Source organism: Lutra lutra, chromosome 5 (assembly GCF_902655055.1).
Source record: "Lutra lutra chromosome 5, mLutLut1.2, whole genome shotgun sequence".
NCBI lineage: Eukaryota > Metazoa > Chordata > Mammalia > Carnivora > Mustelidae > Lutra > Lutra lutra.
In genome coordinates, this window is record NC_062282.1 from 39964581 (window position 1) to 39985165 (window position 20585).

General features: G+C 41.3%; 1 protein-coding gene across 1 annotated transcript in view; it reads right to left on the reverse strand.

Annotated features, from left to right (window-relative positions):
* Nucleotides 1-20585, reverse strand: part of LOC125101136 (uncharacterized) — a 95386-nt gene that overhangs the window by 41719 nt on the left and 33082 nt on the right. The window contains exons 7-8 of the mRNA XM_047731776.1: nt 14711-14811; nt 9980-10050 (exon numbers count right to left, since the gene is read on the reverse strand). Coding sequence (XP_047587732.1) covers nt 9980-10050; nt 14711-14811 — 172 coding nt within the window. The remainder of the gene's footprint in view (nt 1-9979; nt 10051-14710; nt 14812-20585) is intronic.

Below are 20585 nucleotides of genomic sequence, written 5' to 3' on the forward strand. Positions count from 1 at the left end.
GATTCACCTCCTTCCACAGATACACTGCATCTACAGCTACATATGGGACAGTTTCCTCTGAAAAAATAAATTAAAACACCCAAAACTAGCTGAGTGACTCACACACCAGGCAAACAAACAAAAACTTCTATCAAAGCAGGTAGGTGAGGCTGAGACACAATTTCACTATAAACCCAGTCCCTGGCATGGTGACCTACAATGAGGGGGGAACTCAAAACCTGGAGCTTCTCCCCAAGGAGTGAAGGCTTTGAAGTCCACATTGGACATCCCAACCAACATCCTGGCCCTAAGAGATGATCCCCCAAAACATCTAGCTTTGAAAACCAATGGGGCCCACATCTAGGAGACCCACAAAGCTACAGTGAATGAGAAAAGGCCCTTGAAGGGCGTGCACACTAAGATCCAACCACACCAGGGCCCAGGGCAGAGGCAGCTAGTTGAAAAGCACCAGACTTTCTGCAGAAGAGGTTTATTTGCTTATCTTCAAGCGTCATCCTGAGGAGTAACCATCTAAGTTAACTTACACATAGGGGCCCACTGAAATATTCTCAGGACAGAGGCCAGTGGACATCACTTCTGTACCCTCACTCTGCCTTGTATTAGCTCAGTGGTGTCTCCCAAAAAGGAGCCTGTAGCTCTGTGGGGGCACCCTGAATTTTCTGGCTGCTAATGGGCAGCTCTAGATCACAGACTCTGGGACCCTGTGGGGCTTTACTTGTACATCCCACAGGATTATAACCGATAACCAGTTACCATCCCCAGGATACAGCAAGAGGCCACAGTCCAAGGGGCCCTGTCTTTCTGTGAAAGAGGCGTATTAGTTTATCTTCATAGTTGTGGCTTGAGGGATAGGCTTCCAATTAAATCATATCTAAGGGTTGAATATAATCCTTCCCAGAAACATTGGAGGGTGGGTGCTATCTTTGTGCTAACCCTATGGCATGCTCCAGAGCACCAGTATCTTCCAGAGAGGAACACTTACAGTGTCTAGTGCCCCAGATTTTGTAGCTGATGCCTTGGGGTGCCTCCTTGATTACCTGGCTGTGGTGGCCAGCAGAGCTTGCCTTCCTGGGTTCCGCAGAGATTGCAGCAACTGGAGAGATCAGTTTTGGTCAGCTACTACCCCCAGGGCATGTACAAATAGACTAAAACATATCCCCAGTCTTCCTCTGAAAGAGGCCTACTTGCTTATCCTATAGTTTTGGCCTGAGGAGCTGGCATCCAGTCTGGCATACATCTAGCAGCCTACTGAGGGGTTCTCAGGGGTGGAAGCCAGTGATCACCATTTTTATGCTCTCCCTCTGCCTCACCTCAGCTCAGCTCAGCTCACCCTATCTCCCAGATAGGTTCCTGTGCCGACTGAAGTCTAGCTCCCTGATCTCTGTGGCTGAGGCCGTTGTTCTGTGAAAGCCCTCTATGAGCTTATCTGAACTGCTTGTACACTCCTTTGGCACTCTGACTTTTTGCAGTGGCCACCCATGGGACACCTCTGGATTGCCTAAATATGGTGGCCAGTGGGACTTATGCTTGCAGTTCCACAGAACTGTGCATATTTTCATACTTTAAAAGTTGCTGCCTGAGGATCTAGCTTCAGTCAGCCTGAATCTAGGTGCTGACTGAGATCCTCCTTTTTGGGACACTGACAGGTCATGGCACACTCTCAACTACTGGCAGTCGCTAAAAATAAATTATGCTAGTTTGACAGTCACAGAGGTTTGAGAGACAACCAAGAGCTAGAACAAGTTTGAGCAATAAGATTCATCTCCTATGTAAGGCCGCTCTTAAGACTGGGAGAGGTGGCTGTTTTATGTAATGCATAGAAACAGAGTCAAGGAAAATGAAGAAACAGAGGACTATGTTACAAACAAAAGAACAAAATAAAACCTCAGAAAAAGTCCCTGAAGAAATGGAGATCTGTGACTTACCTCATAAAGAGTTAGAAATAATGGTCATAATGATGCTCACTGTACTGGGGAGAATGATGGATGAACCTAGTGAGAATTTCAACAAATGGGAAATATAGGTAATTACAAAATAGAAGTTATAGAGCTGAAAATACTGAAGTTTACTGAACTGAAAAATACAACTGGAGAGGTTTAAAAGCAGACTAGATGAAATGGAAGAGAGAATCAGTAAACTCAAAGACAGGCACTGGCATTCACACAATCAGGGCTGCATAAAGTAAAAAGAATGAAAAAAAAATGAAAACAGCTCATGGGGGTTCTAGGACAACATCAAGCAGACCAAACTCCACATGAAAGGGCTCTTACAAGGGGAAGAGAGAGAGAAAAAAAGGTAGGAAATTTATTTGAAGAATAATTACTGAAAACTTCCCTATTCTAGGGAGGGAAATAGCCATCCAGATCCAGAAAGCCCAAAGAGTTACATATAGACCCACATTGAAGAGACCTACAACAAGTCACATTATAATAATGTCAAGTTAAAGATAAGAAGAGAATCTTAAAAGTAGCAAGAGAAAAACAACTTATTATGTATAAGGAAATCCCCCATAAGACAATTCAGATTTTCAGCAGAATCTCTGCAGGCCAGAGGAATGGCATGATATATTCAAACTGCTGAAAGAAACATTTCTGCCAGCCAAAAATACTCTGCCTGGCCAAAGCTGTCATTCAGAATTGAAAGAGAGATAAAGCATTTTCCAGACAAGCAAAAGCTAAGGGAATTTATCACACTAATTCAGCCCTACAAGAAATCTTAAGAGTACTTCTTTAAGCTGAAATAAAAGTGCTAATTACTAACAGAAAAATACAGGACAGTATAAATATCACTGATAAATACATAGTAAAACTTTGAGAATAATCTAATGTTATAAAGGTAGTTAATCACTTACAAAGCTAGTATGGGAGTTTAAAGACAAAAGAAGTAAAAACTAGCTCAAACTACAATAATTAGATAAGAGATATGCAGGATTTAAAAATGTAAAATGTGACACAAAAATATAAAACATGGGAAGGGGAGAATAAAAATGAAAAATGTAGTAACTTCTAATTCATTCAAACCTAAGTTACCAACTTACAGTAACCTGTAATAAATATGAATTGTTATATACAAGACTCATGGTAACTTTTAGGCTTTTTAATTACACAGAAGATAAAGGAATCTAAGCACAGCACTACAGAAAACCACATCTCAAAGGAAGAGAACAAGAGAAGGAAGGAACAAGGAACTATAAAACAGCTAGAAAATATTTTTTTTTAAATGGCAGCATGTACATACCTATCAATGATTACTTTAAATATAAATGGTCTAAGTTCCCCAATCAAAAGACATAGATTGGGTGAATAGATTTAAGAAAAACACAAACCAAGACCCATCTATATGTTATCTATAGAGACTCATTTGATATGTAAGGACACACAGAGACTGAAAGTGAAGGCATGAAAAAAGATATTCCATACAAATGGAAACCAAAAGAAAGCAGTGGTAGCTGCACTTATATCAGACAAAATAGACATTAAGACAAAGACTGTAATAAGGGCAAAGAAGGGCATTACATAAAGTGGTCAATCCAATAAGAAGATATAACATTTGGAAATATTTATGCACCCATCATAGTAACAACTAAATATATAAAGCAAATATTAACAGACATAAAGGAAAAAATAGCAATACAATAATAGGAGTTTAAGCCCACTTTCATCAATGGATGGATTCTCCTGATAGAAAATCAGTAAGAAAACCTTGGCCTTAAATGACACATTAAATCAGATGTAGTTAAGAACATAAAAACATTCCATCCAAAAGTAGCAAAATAAACATTCTTCCCAAGTACATATGAAACATTCTCCAGGATATGTTAGGTTACAAACCAAGTCTTAATAACTTTAAGAAGACTGAAATATCACGAATTTCTTCTGACAACAGTTGTATGAAACTAGAAATCAATTACAAGAAGAAAACTAGAAAATTCACAAATATGTGGAGAACAAATAATATACTACTGAAACAAACAATATACTACTGCATCAAAGAAAAAAAATAAAAAAGGAAATAATACCTGAAACAAATGGGAATGGAAACACAATATGCCAAAAGGTATGGGATGAAGCAAAAGTAGTTCCCGTTTACAATTACATCAAAAGAATAAAATAGCTAGGAATAAATTTAACAAAGGAGGTGAAAGACCTGTACACTGAACACTATAAGATGCCAACAAAAGAAATCAAAGACACAAATAGACATTCTGTGCTCGTGAATTAGAAGAATGTTGTTAGGGGCGCCTGGGTGGCTCAGTGGGTTAAAGCCTCTGCCTTCAGCTCAGGTCATGATCCCAGGATCCTGGGATTGAGCCCCACATCCGGCTCTCTGCTCAGCAGGGAGCCTGCTTCCCCTTCTCTCTCTCTGCCTACTTGTGATCTCTCTTTCTCTCTGTCAAATAAATAAATAAAATCTTAAAAAAAAAAAAGAAGAATGTTGTTAAAATGTCTATAATACCCAAAACAATTTATAGATTCAATGTAATCCCTATCAATATTCCAACGGCATTTTTTACAGAAATAGAACAATCTTGAAATTTTCACAGAACCATGAAAGACCCCAAACAGCCAAACCACTCTTGAGAAAGAACAAAGCTAGGGCACCACACACCCTGATTTTAAACCATATTACAAAGCTATAACAATCAAAAGACTATGGTACTGATATAACAGACACATAGATCAATGGAACAGAATAGAGACCAGAAACATACCCACACATATATGACTAATTAATTTATAACAAAGGAGCCAAGAATAAACAATGGGGACAGGACAGTCTCTCCAAAAAACAGTGTTGGGAAAAATGGACAGCCACATGTAAAAGAATGAAACTGAACCACTATCTCATACCATAAACAAAAATTAATCAAAATGGATTAAAGACTTGAATGTAAAACCTGAAACCATAAAACTTCCATAAGAAAATATAAGCAGTAAGCCCCTTGACATAAGTCTTGGTGAATATTTTTTGGACCGGACACCAAAAGAAAATGCAATAAAAACAAAAACAAATATGTAGTGCAACATCAAACTAAAATGCTTCTGGACAAGAAAGGAAACAATCAACAAAATGAAAAGGCTACCTAACAAATGGGAGAAAATATTTGCAAATCACTTATCTGATAAGGGGCTAATAACAAAAATATAAAGAACTCCTACAACACAATAGCAAAACTTCCAATCTTATTTAAAAATTGGCAGAAGATCTGAATAGACATTTTTCCAAAGAAGGCATACAGATGGCCAACAGGTATGTGAAAAGATACATCACTAATCGCGAGGGAAATGCAAATCAAAACCACAATGAGACATCACCTCATATGTTATAATGGTTATTATAAAAGAGACAAGAAATAATAAGTGTTGGCAAGAGAAGCCTTGTGTACTGTTGGTAGAAAATTGTACTATGTGAAGTAGTTTGGAAATTCCTCCAAAAATTAAAAAACAGAACTATCATATGATCCAGCAATTACATTTCTGGGTATTTATCCAAAGAAAATGAAAATAACAACAAGAAAAAATATAAGCACCCCCATGTTCATGGTAGTATTTATAATATACAAGATATGAAAACAACCTAAGTGTTCGTTCATGGATGAACGGATAAAGATGTGTAGGTATATTGTGGAATATTACTCACCCGTAAAAATGAAGGAAATCTTGCCATTAACAACAAGGATGAACCCTGAGGGCATTATGCTAAGTATAATAAGTCAGAGAGAGATAGATCCTGTATGATTTCACTTACATGTAGGATCTAAAAAAAAAACCCAAAACAGTAACAAAAACGAAAACCAAGATCATTGGTGACTGTCAGAGGCAGGGATGGGGAGGGGGAGAAACTGGTGATTAGAGACAACAGGTAGAAACTTCCAGCTATAAAATAAATAAGCTAGGGATATAATCTACAGCTTGGTGACTATAGTTAATAATACCATACTGCTTATTTGAAAGTAGTAAAGAGAATAAATCTTAAAAGTTCTTATAATGAGAAAACAAATTTAGTAACTATATATGGTGATGGATATTAACTAGACATTGTAGTGATCACTTCACAAAATATACAAATATCAAATCATTATACTGTATACCTGAAACTAGGATGTCAATTATACCTCAATTAAAAAAATAAGGCAGTCACAGAAGACCACAGATTATGCTTTTATTCATATCCAAGTCCAGAATAAAGAAATCTACAGAGGTGGAAAGTAGATTCGTGGTTGCTTAGGGCTAGGAGGGTTGTGGCGGGGAGCATCTTTGGAGAGGTATCAAGGAGAGAGAGGGATGATAGCTAAAGGGTATCGTTTTCCTCTCAAGGCGATAAACATGTTCTAGCACTGAATGTAGTGATGATTGTACAAATCTATGAATGTACAAAAAAAACACTGAATTATACACCTTCAATGGATAAATTGTATGGTATGAGAATTCTATCTCCATAAAGCTATTGAAAAAAAGAGCCAATGGTAAAGACATAATTTGCCAATTTTGCTCATATTATTTCACAAGATATTAACCCCCACTCACAAGTAAGTAAATGAATATCTAAGAATTGCTAATAAGTGACTTTCAGGGTCTTGTGATGCCAGCTCTTTTTCTGACCATGCTACTGCTGGTGCCTAGGGTGGGAGGATCATGAACTCAAGATCCTTAGTGTTCTGTGTTCAAATTGCCAGTAGACGATCTGCTAACCATAAGTCTTTGGATGGGCAATTTAATCTTACAATTAGGTCCTTATTTTTCTCTCCTGAGATTGAATAACATCAACCAACTTAGAGCACTACTGGAAGGAGTTCGTAAGGCACCTGGGACCGTGCCTGGTACATGGCAGGTGCAGTGATCATTATGTTTTATGATCCTGTGCGTATTAGCATTGATGGGGTTGCAAGAGAGAAAAACCCAGTTTAACTTTGTTGAAGCAAAGAAGGAAATGTATTAATTCATATCACGTGAAGTCCTCAGAGCAGTTATGTCCTAGGACTCAGGTGACCTCTCAGGACACCGTGTCCCTTTTCTCTTGGCTTCATCCTCAGGCTGACTCCCCATGTGGAGGCAAAGATGCCAAAGAAACTCCAGGCTCACATTTCACCAGATTAGCAGCCCTGGTAGAAGAACAGATCTCTTTCCAGATGGTGCCAGCCCAAGTCCTGGGAAAGACTCTCATTGGCTGGGGTTGATCGCTTTCTGAACCAATCACTACGGCACGGGAAATGGAATTTCAAAGGCTGATCAGGCCCAAACCATGTCCCCTGTCTGTGGGTGGAGGATGGCTCAATCTTCCCCAAAATAAGACCTCTGCCATGTCTATAGACATTTATTCTCTCCCACAGCAAGACACCCTTTTAGGCTGAGTGGTGAGGCCAAGAAAGTTTCTATTGCAATTCTGCATTTATACCTTAAACGATCACCTACTCTGTAAAGGGCACTTGTGAGTTTATCTACGGGGCCCTCTTTCTACATTCTGTGCCTGTGTGTGTCCACAAATGCATGCACGTGAACCCTCAGACACGTGGGGAGACTGCCAGATGCCATGGCTAAAATGAGAATCTTGTATAATCAACTGTTTATACATTTCATAACAACAGTAATCCCTTCCTGATGGCTTTAACTAGTTGTTGAAGTCTGGAAAAGACAACCTTTGTAAGAAATGTGGAGAAAATTATACGTCGTGGGTAATTTTACTTATTGAATATTTTCTTGGTTGTGAGTTTAGAAAAGCTAACAAGAAAACACAAACGAATGTTTCGGGAAGCCCCGCAGTGCTAGGCAGTGACTGATGGGAAGACGCCAGTAGCGGGTTTGCGATCATAAATGACCAAACCCTGCAGAGTGAAGCTGTGCTCTGAGGGTCCGTTCCTGGGGGGCCACAGGCATGTTCATCCTTCGGGCCATTTTGGGAGATGTCTGGATTTAATTTGTGGGTGTCTTTCCCTTTCCCAAAGGCAAGTTTAGAACACAGAAGAAATTTAAGGCTCCAGGATGCTCTGCAGAGCTGTGGCCTCCCCTGGGGCCTGTTTCTCATCTTTAAATATTTTCATGGGTGACTCTCATTAAGTTCAAGACCTGTTACACATGTGCCTCCCTTGCCTCAGGAAGGGCCTGGCCCCAGTTGCTTATAACCATTCTTTGTAGGGTTCCCATGGTCAAAAAACTAATAGAAACTAATAGAAAACTGTGGCAAAGTGCTTCTTTTTCTTTCTTTCTTTTTTTTTTTTTTTGAAGATTTTATTTTTAAGTAAAAAACAACAACAACAACAAAAAACCCAAAACTCTCAAAACAATGTGGGGCTTGAACTCGCCACCCCAAGACCAAGAGTCACATGTTCCAGCAACTGAGCCAGCCAGGTGCCCCCAGGCTTTGAATTTCAATCAGGCTTTACATCTTTATCTTCCTCTATTTTTTCTTTTATCACCAGAGTACACTGAATAATTTATTATGTGTACTGGTTACATCTGTCTTCCCTAGTTAGGCTCTTAAGCTAAAGGAGACAGGCACCTCTGTTTTGTTGAAGAATATATCTGAAGCACCTGGAACAGGGTCAGGCACGCAGTAAATGCTGAATTAGCGTGTCTAGAATCTACCAGCACATTTTGAATCAGGTGGTTGTCAGGGACTAGGGGTTAGCACAAGCAACTAATCATGCTCTCTTCTTTCCAACCTCTCCCTACTCCTTCATCTGCCCTGAGAGGATTTTATCTTCTTTTTGTATGAACCAGAAAGCTGTACTTGAGTCGGCATGTGTTCTTCCCCACTCTAAGTTTAATGCGTAAGCTCTAGGTGATCAGTTCTCCATGTCTGCTCTTGATAGAAAAAAGTTTTGGAATGCCAGCAGAAATTCTTTCCCACCAAAGCCTTCTTCGGCAAAGTAAAAAATCAAAGTGCTTTGGCTTTTAGACTTGTCTCTCTTGTAGACTCAAGAACTAGATTTTGAAACTCAGAACTAGAGCAATGACCACTTTGTCTTGAAATACCTCTGCCCTCCTCATGGACAGATAAAAAGCTGCAAATGCTGCCCAGGAGACCGTGAGCTCTCCGTGTTGTGGCATAGCTCCTACTGTAGCCACTGCCACAAATGACCAGCACATCCTCTGAGGCACTGGTCTTTATTTTGCCTTGTAATGCCTACACGGGATAATGGACTTGGGGACTCTTTTGTCTCTTTAAAAGACTTCATGGGTCTTTGCTTGGTTCAGGACATGCTGATCTCATTCTCTAGGTCTAGGAGAGCCGTCTCTAGCTGGAGGCTTACAACGGATCCCCAGCATGGGAACTGGGGCTGCCCTCATGTTCAGATCCTACCATCCAAAGCTCCTTTACTACCTGGTCTTACATTAACTATTATTCATCAACTAAGCTTTTCCTAGGAAGGACGGTTTACTTTTATCCTATTTTGACTACTGAATGATCCTGACAAGTTTGTATGGAGGCAGGCATATAGAGTTAGAACTGCAAATAAGGAGTGTCTGAAACCACCACATTCCTTTTACTGTATTGATAACATTTTAAACACGGGGAGACTGATTTAAAGGATATTTATTGGAAAGAGAATATTCTTCCCAAATAAAGCATCCTCACACAAGTCAAGTCACTGGCTGATAGGGCAGAGAGTACCACAGTGGACCCGGGGTGGGAGCTGAGGCTTCCCCCTCAGCCCTCCAGGTGCCTCCCCACCGCACAGTGGAGACCTGGGAGGACAGGTATGTCGGAACCCAGACCATGGCAGTCACCAGGAAGAGGACAGAGTCCCTAACAGATTGTGACTTTGGATGCCTAGGAGAAATTCCTTAGCTCTCAGGGCTCAAATCCACCTCAAAAGATTCCCGAGCTCTCCAAAGTGGAGCTTAAATTTGGCAACGTTCACCTCACAGTGTTCAGGGAAAGGGAGAGTGCGCTAGAGGACTCGACTGTCTGGTTTCTATGGGAAAACAGAGAATCACACACGGGACTATTCACCATTTAAAGAATTTAATTGACTCACCTCGCTTGGAGTCCTTGCATGCTTGGCAATCTTCTGATCATGGTTGGCTCCCTCGTGTTTAGTTTTTTGGCCTTAAGGAAAAAACACTTAACTGAAACTGGCTTAAACAATAAAGGGTAATATTTCTCAACAGAGGAACAGTCTGAGAGATGGCAGGTCCAGGGCTGGTTAACTTAGTGGCTCAACAACATCATCAAAAACTCGATTCTTTCCATAATTCTGCCCTGCTGTCCTCAGGGTGTTGGCTTTGGTCCTTTAACCCATGGTTAAAAGATGGCAGCAACAGCCAACACAACACGTGGAGGCCATAGCAGACACATTTCTTTATAAAATGGGACACTTTCCCAACCCCACCCCTATGCCACTCAAAAATCTTTCCTTATATCTTATTGGCTATAATTATTACCATGACTTTTTCTAAGCCAATTGTTAGCAAGGGGAAGAGAATCACCGCGACCACCTTAAATTAATCAAGACTGAGGGTGGGCACTACTTTCTTAAAGCAGGAGGTCACACGTGATATTATTAGATATATTAGAACTCTATTTACAAGAAAAACCTGAGGAAATGGCCCTTGTGTCTCTAGTGCAATCTGAAGGATCTGCCACCGCTGGAGTGTTTCCTGCCAGGAAAGATGCCTTGATAAAGTGCTCTGAACTCAACTGCCTGGTCCCCGTGGGGGCGACTTGTCTTGTTATTTTAAAAGTTATAATCTTGCTTACTTAAAATTTTTTATTCTTCTTCAGAAACAAACAAAAATGCTCCTGGAAGGAAGAGGTGACCTATTAAACTTCAAAAAGTGTTGACACTTATCAGATATGCTTCTGTAGCACGGAGGACAGATGCCTGACAATTCTAAGGGCTCCGTGGGTGGACAGAAAAAAAATGTTAAGAGCACCAAAAAACCTTAGTAAAAGGTTTGGCAAATGCCCATTGAAGGCTCTGGGTATGACAGGCATGGCACGAGGCAGGACACCAAGGAAGCAGTCTCTGCTCCTAGGAACCACGGTCCGCCTCACCGTTTTGCCTGGAGACACTTTTGTGAGAGCTAGACCCAACTAGTCAGGGACTCCACATCTGTCCAGATGCCTCAGGCTTCTGGCTGCACCATCAATGAGCATGACCAGTCTGCCACCAGTGGAGCAATAGAGACAGAAGGCAATCTCTTATTTGTCCCCCTTAACTGACCAAAGCCCGCTGGAAGGTGATGCATGTACCTTGTTTCAGTCCCTGTGTCTGTGGTTCTTGTCAGCAGACAAGGCCAGCAGTGCCTGCCCTGTTTTTGCCTTTTAAGAGTTCATTTATTTGTCAGAGAGAGCATGCGCACAAGCAGGGGGAGCAGGAGAGGGAGAAGCAGACTCCCCACCGAGCAGGGAGCCCGACACAGGGCTCAATCCCACAAACCCGGTATCACGACCTGAGCAGAAGGCAGATGCTTACCCAACTAAGCTACTCAGGCACCTCTGCCTGCCCTGTTTTGTAACTACAAGGTGGGTCCACATCTCTGCTCTCCAGCAAAGCAGTGGTAGCAATCTTTGGAATAATCTTTATATAGGAAGGCCTTATAAGAGGACAAAGAACAAGTTGGTGAAGGGTTGAAGGGGCATAGGCAGAGTTCCAGGAAGGAGTGAGAGATATTGTATTTGAGAAAGCCCAGGATCAGGAGTGGGGCATGCAATGAAAAGCACTTGCACCAATTTCCCTTGTAAGGCAATGGAAACACATAAAGAATGGATTCCAAGACCTCAAACCTATAAGAAGCAATGTGCTGACACCATGAGCCCCTATTTAATAAACATTTTGGGACTTGTGGGTATATTAGATTTAGCAGACACAGTAGAATTTTGTTATTACTATGATTAAAAGTAATTTGCATAATTCAGGAATACTAAGGGGGAAAAGAAAGCAAATTTCCCCACCAAAACCCTTATCTATTACTAAAGCCTGTTGGGTGAATTATTTTAGTAATTTACTGGTGCCCATATAGATGCACATACTCATCCATGCAGTGGTAATTAAGAGCATTGCCCAGAGAAATTTACCTCTACAGATGTAAACAAGTGGAATTTAACGAGGCTTCCAGATGGTCACAAACCACCATTTCTCCTCATATTCTTTTTTTTTTTAGATCATATTTTTAAGTAATCTCTGCATCCAATGTGGGGATCTCACGACCCCAAGATCAAGAGTCACATGCTCTAATTGCTGAGCCACCCAGGTGCCCCTCTCTTCATACACTTTCTTGATAAAGAAAATGAATGGAACAAAGATTCTATCACATGAACCAATAATTACACCCATTCTTGTGGGGACTGCTGTCCTTTCTAACGGACTACTGTACTTATGCAATTGGCTTGAATTTATTATCTACCACATGAATGTGTTTTAACTGGGATTCTGTGAAATGAGACTTCCAACTAAGAGAAGGTTCAAAGACTAAAGATCACCCCTTCAACTCCAAGAAAATTTCACAGTTAAATTTAAAAATCGTAGAGGGTGAGAAATTGGAACAACAACCCATTTAAGGTAAGAGAGACAAGACGGTAAATTCCTTGATATATTCCAACTTTCCAGGGTGTGCCGTCTGAAACAAATGAATGCCAGTTTTAGGACAGTAAGGCTCCTCACAACCCATGTGTGATTTCATGACGACAAAGATGGTAGCACAGGGTCTCTGCATTCCCCAACCTTCTGTAAAGGGCAAAGTCTGACAGGAGTCCTAAGCTCTGGATGGTTACTGTGTGGGGGATGTGAGCACGTTGCACCCCTCTGGTTTAAGAAGAGGCTGTTGGTGGTGATGGAGAGATGGGAGCGATGACACCAGGATGCAGGGATGGAAGACGTGTGACGGGAAAGTGGTGTCAGTTCCGTGAGTGCAGGAACTCGGTTAGCCTGATTCACTACTGTTTGTAGCATTGAAAGCTGTGCCTAGAATACAGTAGGTGCCAAATAAGTATCTGTGGAGGACTGAAAGCATGAATAGTGCAAGCTAACTGCGTCGCCCATGCCTGCTTCCTCTTTGCCCTCCCTTGCAGTGCACTTTCCTCCCCGTTCCTTTCACCCAGGGAGGTGTGGTCACCTCACCTTTCCCATGTCTCTCCTTCCTATTTACTTTTGTCTAGCCAATTTATGGGGTTGCTCGGCAAATGTTTTGACTCCAATTGGGAAAACAAGCTCTTGGTGCCATCATTGTCACCTGGCCCAGACTCTCAAAACAAGCCTGGTGTTGAAGAAAATGTCAACGGAAAGGTTTTGGTCTGCCTCTTTGGCAGATTACACAGGGCTTACAAAACACTTAACACGTCTGGATATCAAATTTGAGCTTCTTCAATTGCCTTTCCAGAGAGACCTCTCCCACCCCCGCTCATAGCCGTCCCCACCTGCGATGACTCTAGGACTGTGTCAGACAGCAGCTCCCTGGCACCTCAAACAAAACAGAAGTGGAAAATGAAGATGATGCTAAACCCGGAGTCACTGTGTCCAGAGCTTGAGGAGAAAACCAGACTCAAGTCCTTTATCTCTCATGTGGAAGGCTATGATGCATTAGGGGTGTGCTCTGGATGCAACTCGCCTACACTGTGTGCTTTGCCTATAGAAAAAAATGTTTTGTTTTTTTTTTCTTCTTCTAATAGGCATTAGTTGCCAACACTTAAAAATCAGGAGATTTAATGTTAAAATCTACATTTCCACCTTCTCTTGAGAAATTAGAAGTTCTAGCAATGTGGTGCCTGCATTTTCACAGAGTGGCTATAGCTGGGGCCGAATCACTATGGGGGCAGAAGGGCAACTGAAGCCGAGTCCCATTTCCCTCCCTGTTGGGACTGTGTGCTCTTTCCTTCAGTCCTCACTGCTCCCTACTCTCTCCTACTTTGTTTTGAGTCTTGAAGGCCCATGTGGTCTGCTGAGGCATGCCTCCCTGCCTCTTCCACTTTCCTGCCTGGCACCTGAAGGGAAATGGGGATCTCTAAGTGGTTAAAATTCCTTCTGGCGCTCTGATCCTTTGGCTGGTTCAACAAGTTGTGGCTGAGAACTTCCAAGATCGTACCCTCTCTCACACACTTCTGTAGAAAGGCCCCATTGGCTTCTAAATCCCCTCCTGTTAGAATCAGCCGGGGAGTAGCTTCAAACTTATACCAACGCCCAATCTGCATACCCAGAAATCCTGGTTTAATTGGTCTGGGGTGAGCCCAGGCATTGTGTTTTGTTTCGTTTCTTTAATGTTCCAGATTATTCTAGTATACCTCCAGTTGAAAACTGCGGTATTAGATAGCATTAACCCTCAATATCAAAGTTCAATTTCTAGGCTGACGCTTAGCTGTAATGACATGAGATTTGTGTTGCTTTCCAAGGATAGATAGCAGTGGTCACTGCAAGGTGTGGACTGTGTGCAGGGGGCTCCTCAGTATATCATCTGAGCTCCACATTCCCATTCTCCCGATCGCCTTCAAGATGCCAGTGCTCAGATTCTGGAGTCAGTTCTCTATGTGATCTTATCTGTCATGCTGACTCTGAATCTTCAGAAACCAAACCTGGTTACATCCCTTGCCTGCCCAGGGGTCTCAGCTCTGTAGTGAACAACTTCTAACTGCTTCCTGCATTCCCTTCATGCCTGTCTCCAAGGCCTCCGGAGACCCATCTCAAGTTTATTCCTGCCCATATCCCTGCTTGTTCGGGCCACATGCAATTAGGTGTGGTAGGCAATACACTGCATTTAAGTGAGTGAACCCAAACCTGCTTTAAGCCTGTCCTGGCTGTCCCCTCCTCTGCTTTTGTTAGCCATTTCCTTTAGCAAAGCGGTCTTCTGAGTCTGGCCTAGAACTGCTGCTTCTTTCCTGGATGGGGAAAAGAGAAACAAGATTATTTGGCTCAGCTAGGGAGCTTGCTCCCATCCACTAAAAGTTTTATGATATCTTTCTTCCCTCACTTTTTGGTCCCAAATCTTTCCTCTCCCATCCAGAATGCTCAAATTCATAAGCCTATATATTGAGAAAGGCTTAAATGAATGAATAAAGAAGTACATATGGTCAAAAGGATAACCACAATGTCAATACATAACCTTGCAGAAAGTACAATACACATTTATTGAGCATCACTACAAGTAGAACTGGACACTGGCCATATAGTGGTGAATACGTCCATGTCGTCCTTGCTCTTTCTTAGCTGGTACTTTTTAGTATCTCAGATACTTTTTAGTATCTCTATGCACCTGAAGGCAGAACTGGTTGGAGTGGAGCTGACCAATAGGCTTCAACTCACAAGTCAGGGCCAGTCAAGGGAGAGCACCAGGCTGACAATTCTAAGACCATCTCTAGGTTCCTGGGTCCAGAGGGATGCTGTATGGGTAGATGGTAGAGACAGAGGCTGGTGGTGGTACCAGTTTCTCTCATCCCATTATGGCTGAAACAACATCAAACTAAGAATTGTAAGATCTATGCTTAGAACCTGGCTTCACCAATTCCTACTCACCTGTCCTTGGGCAATCAGATTTTTTGGTTTTTTGGACTATTTAATGCAGATTTCCTTCCTCACTTTAGTAGAGTACATCCTCTTACAGAAGCTTCCTGAGAAAGGGTTCATGGAGGTAAATTTTTCGGGTCCCAGCAACTTTGAAAATAGCATTGTCTATCTTCATCCCAAGATCAAAGAAATAAGTTGATGTATAAAGGACTGGCAGGGAGAACTGAAAATGGTGAAGCAAAGTGTTAAATATAAATGACTGTTGTAAATATATAGACATTCATGTCAGCAAGAATTATTAACAATTCTTAAAACACAGATAGTACAACAGGGAGGAAGGGAATTCAGAGGGAAAACCTGAGAGAATTATAGGGTAAAATTGTATGCCTTCTATGTTATAAGGAATGCTTCATTTTTGCTCATTGTCCAGTGTTACTTCTGACACATTCTGATACTATTTTTACTACCATTCTCATATTGCATGTGGCTTGTGTCTGATGTCTTCTTTATCCCTGCTGTTCTGAAATTTCACCAGGATGCCTTTGTGCAGACCCTTTTCCATGTAATGTATGGGTCCCTTAACCTGGAGACTTGTGTCTTTAAGTTCTGGGTACATTTCTTGCTTTATGTCTTTGGATATTTCATTCTTGTATTTTTAACATTCTCTATATCTGGAACTCCTATTTGTTATACATCAAATTTCCTAAATTTTTTATTTGTATTTTTTTCCTCCTATTTTCTATTCTCTTTGAATATACTTCTGGAAGCTTTTACTAACTCTCTTTAGCCCTTTTACTGACTTTTAAATTTCAGTTAACCTTTTTTCTAGTTTTAATTTCCAGGAGCTCTCTCCTCTGTTTTTTTTTTTTTTTTTTTTTTTTTTTAATATAAAACCCTGTTACACAATATTTTCTTTTACCTCTCTGTGACTATGAATCTATGAATCACAGCACTAAAAAACTTATATTTTAGTTTTCTTTTGCTCCCTGGTTTTGTTTCCTCTGAGTTTCTTCCTTTTCATTTCCCATTCCTCTCTGCTGTAATATCTGTGTTTCATTTTAAGGGTTTCAGAAATGTTAAGAATTATTGTTGACATTTATATCTAGATATACATTTACAACAATTATTTTTGTTTAACTCTGCCATTTAAATCCTTCTCAACAGTGTTTTATACTATGATTTACTTCCTGTTCTTGGGATCTTAATTTTGATTTATCATTTAGTTTGCCAGAGTACATCTTCAAATAACTCTCTCAAAATGTGATACATGGGGAGTGTGTATTTGGACTCTATGTCTAGAAATGCATTTCTTTTGGCTTCACAGATGAAAATCAACATGGGTATAATATTCTTGGTTTATTATTCTTGGATTTCATTATTATTCTTGGATTTCACTTCAAAATCTTGTAAATACAGCATCATTGTTTCTCTGGCATTTCCATTTGCAGAGGCAAGTTGAGACCTTGTCCAGTCTTTTTCATTTGTGGGTACTATTTCTGGTTAGATGCATTCCCATTTACCCACTTAGACATGTAATTCCAGGTTTTGCTAGAATATGTTTTAGAATACGTCCTTTAAATAAATTTTTTTAAGTAGGCTCCACGACTAGCATGGAACCTAACATGAGGCTTGAACTCATAACCCCAAGATCAAGACCTGAGCTGAGATCAAGAGCCGGACTCTTCTGACACCTGGGTGGCTCAGTCGGTTTTGCATCTGTCTTTGGCTCAGGTCATGATCCCAGGGTCCTGAGATCAAAAGTGTGGAGGGCTCCCTGCTCAGCAGGGAGTCTGCGTCTCCCTCTCCCTCTGCTCCTACCCACACTGTGCTTGCTCTCTCTCTCTTGCTCTCAAAAAAACAAAAACAAAAACAAAAAAAGTAAAAAAAAAAAAAAAAAAACACTAAAAAAAACTTAAAAAAAAAAAAGTCAGACTCTTAACTGACGGAGTGCCCCAGAATATTTTTCTGGATGAGCCAATTGTCCCTTTACATCTGCAGATTCAGGACTTTTTCTTCACTGCTAAGTTTTCTTTTTTATCATGATTTGAAGTGTTGTTTCTGTTCTAGGTACTCCAGTTTCTAGAACTAGAAATCTATTCTTCTTGGGTTAGCCCTCTGTTCTCTGAATGATAATCACTTCATATCTGCCATCTTTTATCTCATTTAAAAATTATGTATTTTTTCCTTTTCTCTCTTCTGGAGGAGTTTCTAGGTTTATCTCCACATTACTGATTGAAATGCTACCACATCAGCTTGGCTCCTTACGCCTTCGAGGCATATTTTGGTTGTGTTATTGAAAATATTGTTGCCTTGCAGTACTTTGTTACCATGCCAACCCACCTTTCCTCCTCGACGTTTTCATTTTATGTTGAGGCACGTGAGGTAGCTGTTGTATCTTGTTAGCCCTTCACTTCAGAATGGGTTCAGCCATGACTTTTTGTCCCTATTTCATTAAGGTCATGTGTTACTGAGGATGTTAATTTTCTAAAATTTTATTTTAAGTCATTTCTATTCTAAGTCCCTTGAAGTCTTTAGTTCTTAAGGTATCAGAATTATCAGAGAGAACTTGTAGGGTTGATTTCTGGCTCCATCCTGAGGGATTCAGCAGGCCACCTAGTGTAGGTGTTGTCCAGACTCAAGTGGGTCCACTGGAGTGCAGGTTCTATTAGCTTAGGCCTGTCACCAGAAATGAGACAGACAGAATAGCACACAGCCTACTTCCTGGTCACTCACAGGCCTGAGTCATGCTGGCTTTCTTGGAAAGAGGTAGAAATTTTTTCCACTACTTCCAAGGCCTTGCTCTCTGTTGTTCACTATCTACAGTGTTCTTTGGGTGGAACTTCAATCAGCAATGCTCCACTGTCAGTCCCAACTGGCCCTGTACCAATGGGCACAGATCACAGTGGAAAGGAGAGTCCACATCTATTGTAGGAACAGGGGCTCTGTTCTCAACAGGGGGCACACACCTGTGTCTCTGAACAAAGAGGACGGTTCATGGGATCTTCTTCCTGTCTCTGGTGCAGAGCCCCCTTGTTATATGGAGGGAGTATAGCTAGCTCGTGGATATGCTAGATTATTTGGCCCTCCGAATTTGGATCCATTAAACATCTTAAAAATCTCTCAGTTTCCAGCAGTAGGGTTTGTTTTCTTTGTTGGTTGAATAAGAAGAATCTTAATCTGTGCATATTCATCCTTACTCAAGCCTTCACAAATCTGTCAAGTTGGAGAGGCTAAGAGAAGCAGTCGCTACTAGCTAGATAGCATGTTCAGCAGGAATAGAAAATTTTAGCATGAACAATCTGAGATGGAAGGTAGGATAATTTGGAAAGGGGGAGAAACTGTGGAGGTAAGGAGTTTAACTAATTTTACCAAATTGTTCTCATAAGTGTGCTCCAATATGCACATGGCTTCTGATCTCCCTGTCCTTTTCCTTTCTGTCTGTAACAGAGGAGCTTTCCTTATTCCTCTTCTCTTTCCAACCACACTTGGCTGGGAGAATTTCATTCTCTACTTCTTCTAGTCCTATGGCCTTGGAGTCCTTTGGAGGGCTCTGTTCTGGCCCCATAGGCTCACCTAAACCTGCCTTCACAGGAGTGCCTTCCTGGGGTTGATGCTAACATTGTGGCTTTCTACTAATCTCCTTTCTTCCCCCACGCTTTTTCAATTACCTCCAAGCCTTCTTCTCTCCTCCCTGCCGCCTGGCTCCTCATACAGCTGTCATCACTTAGGTGGATATTCTGGGCCTGTGTTACTTGTATTATTGTGTATATGCATTCTATTTGTTCTATTCAAGAGTGATACTGTACACTCCTTCGAACAGAGGGACCCAGTCTTCCATTGCCTTAGTAGTTGCTCAGTCTGTCGTGTGTGCCCCCAACATGGGGGCCCCTCAAATGAAGAAGATTACATGTTTCCTTTTGCATGTATATGCCCAACTGTAAGAGCAGACTCTTCCCTCTGTAGTTTCTGTTTCTTAATCACTTCTCATTTCCCTCCTCATTAACTTCAGTTCTATGAGGCTGTGGATAGATTTCTGGTACTTGAAATCAGAAAACCTCTGTTCTTCTCCAATGATATTACCCTGCAACTTTATACAAGTCATTTCACATCAGTGAGCTTCAGACTCTAATGTGTCTTTGTAAGGCGGGAGGGGGGCGGAATTATAATGGCTTCCCCACACAGCTCCTGATTCCTGCTGCTAACACTAAGTTCATATTGTGCTCCTTGTTCTGCTGAGGTGTCAGAGCTCCTCAGTGATTTTGTTCCACATTTCCCCTGCCCCTGGCCATCAGAGTACCTAGTGACTAAGATGTTTTCCTACATTGACAATAGGTAGGCATGGCTCTATAAAGAGGAAGCCCTTGGGCCTCACACGAGGTACAAGGAAAGGCCAGTCATACCTCTGAGCATCCTGGTTTAAAACATGTGACTGGAAGAGACCTTCCAGATGATATAGGCAAGGCTTTCTGTATGGGGAGGATAGCTACAGCCCAAGGTTCAAGCTCCTACTTATATCTCCTACCTAGAACCAAACCTTTACCAAACTCAAAAACTGGTTCCAGTATTGCGGCCCCAGTGTAGTCATACAATATCTTCCATGGCTGTGATTTCATTCCCAAATATCATGTACTTAGCCTTTATCCTAGAGCAGCTCAGCGGCATCAAATTGCTTCCAGTAACAGCATTGGCTTTTCCATTGCCTGATTCCAAATGAATCATATATGATCTTATTTCTGAAATTGACATCAACTGATGTTAGGCCTGGGATTTACATAACAGCTAAGATGTTTATAAGCACCATCCCAGCTTAACCTTCTTCTCTCAGGCCACAGTGTACTCTGTGATGAGGGCTGGTTGCAATTCTAGTTCCCTACAGCTAGCTTCCCCCCAATCCCCACCTCAGTTTCTAGCCTTCCAAATCCAAGTCTTAGCATACTGCCTGGTATAAAGGAGGGACTCAACAAATGTTTGTAGAGTAAAGGCAGACCTCACCCCAACAGGGATCCTGATGAGAAATAACTATTTTCTAATTTCAGTGTGAAGCATATGGAAAGACTCATTCTCTCCTCCAGATAGCAAGGAATAGGAACAGCCAATTTATTTGTTCTCAAGTGTGACTTGTGCTGGTATGCAAAGAGAGTTCCAACTT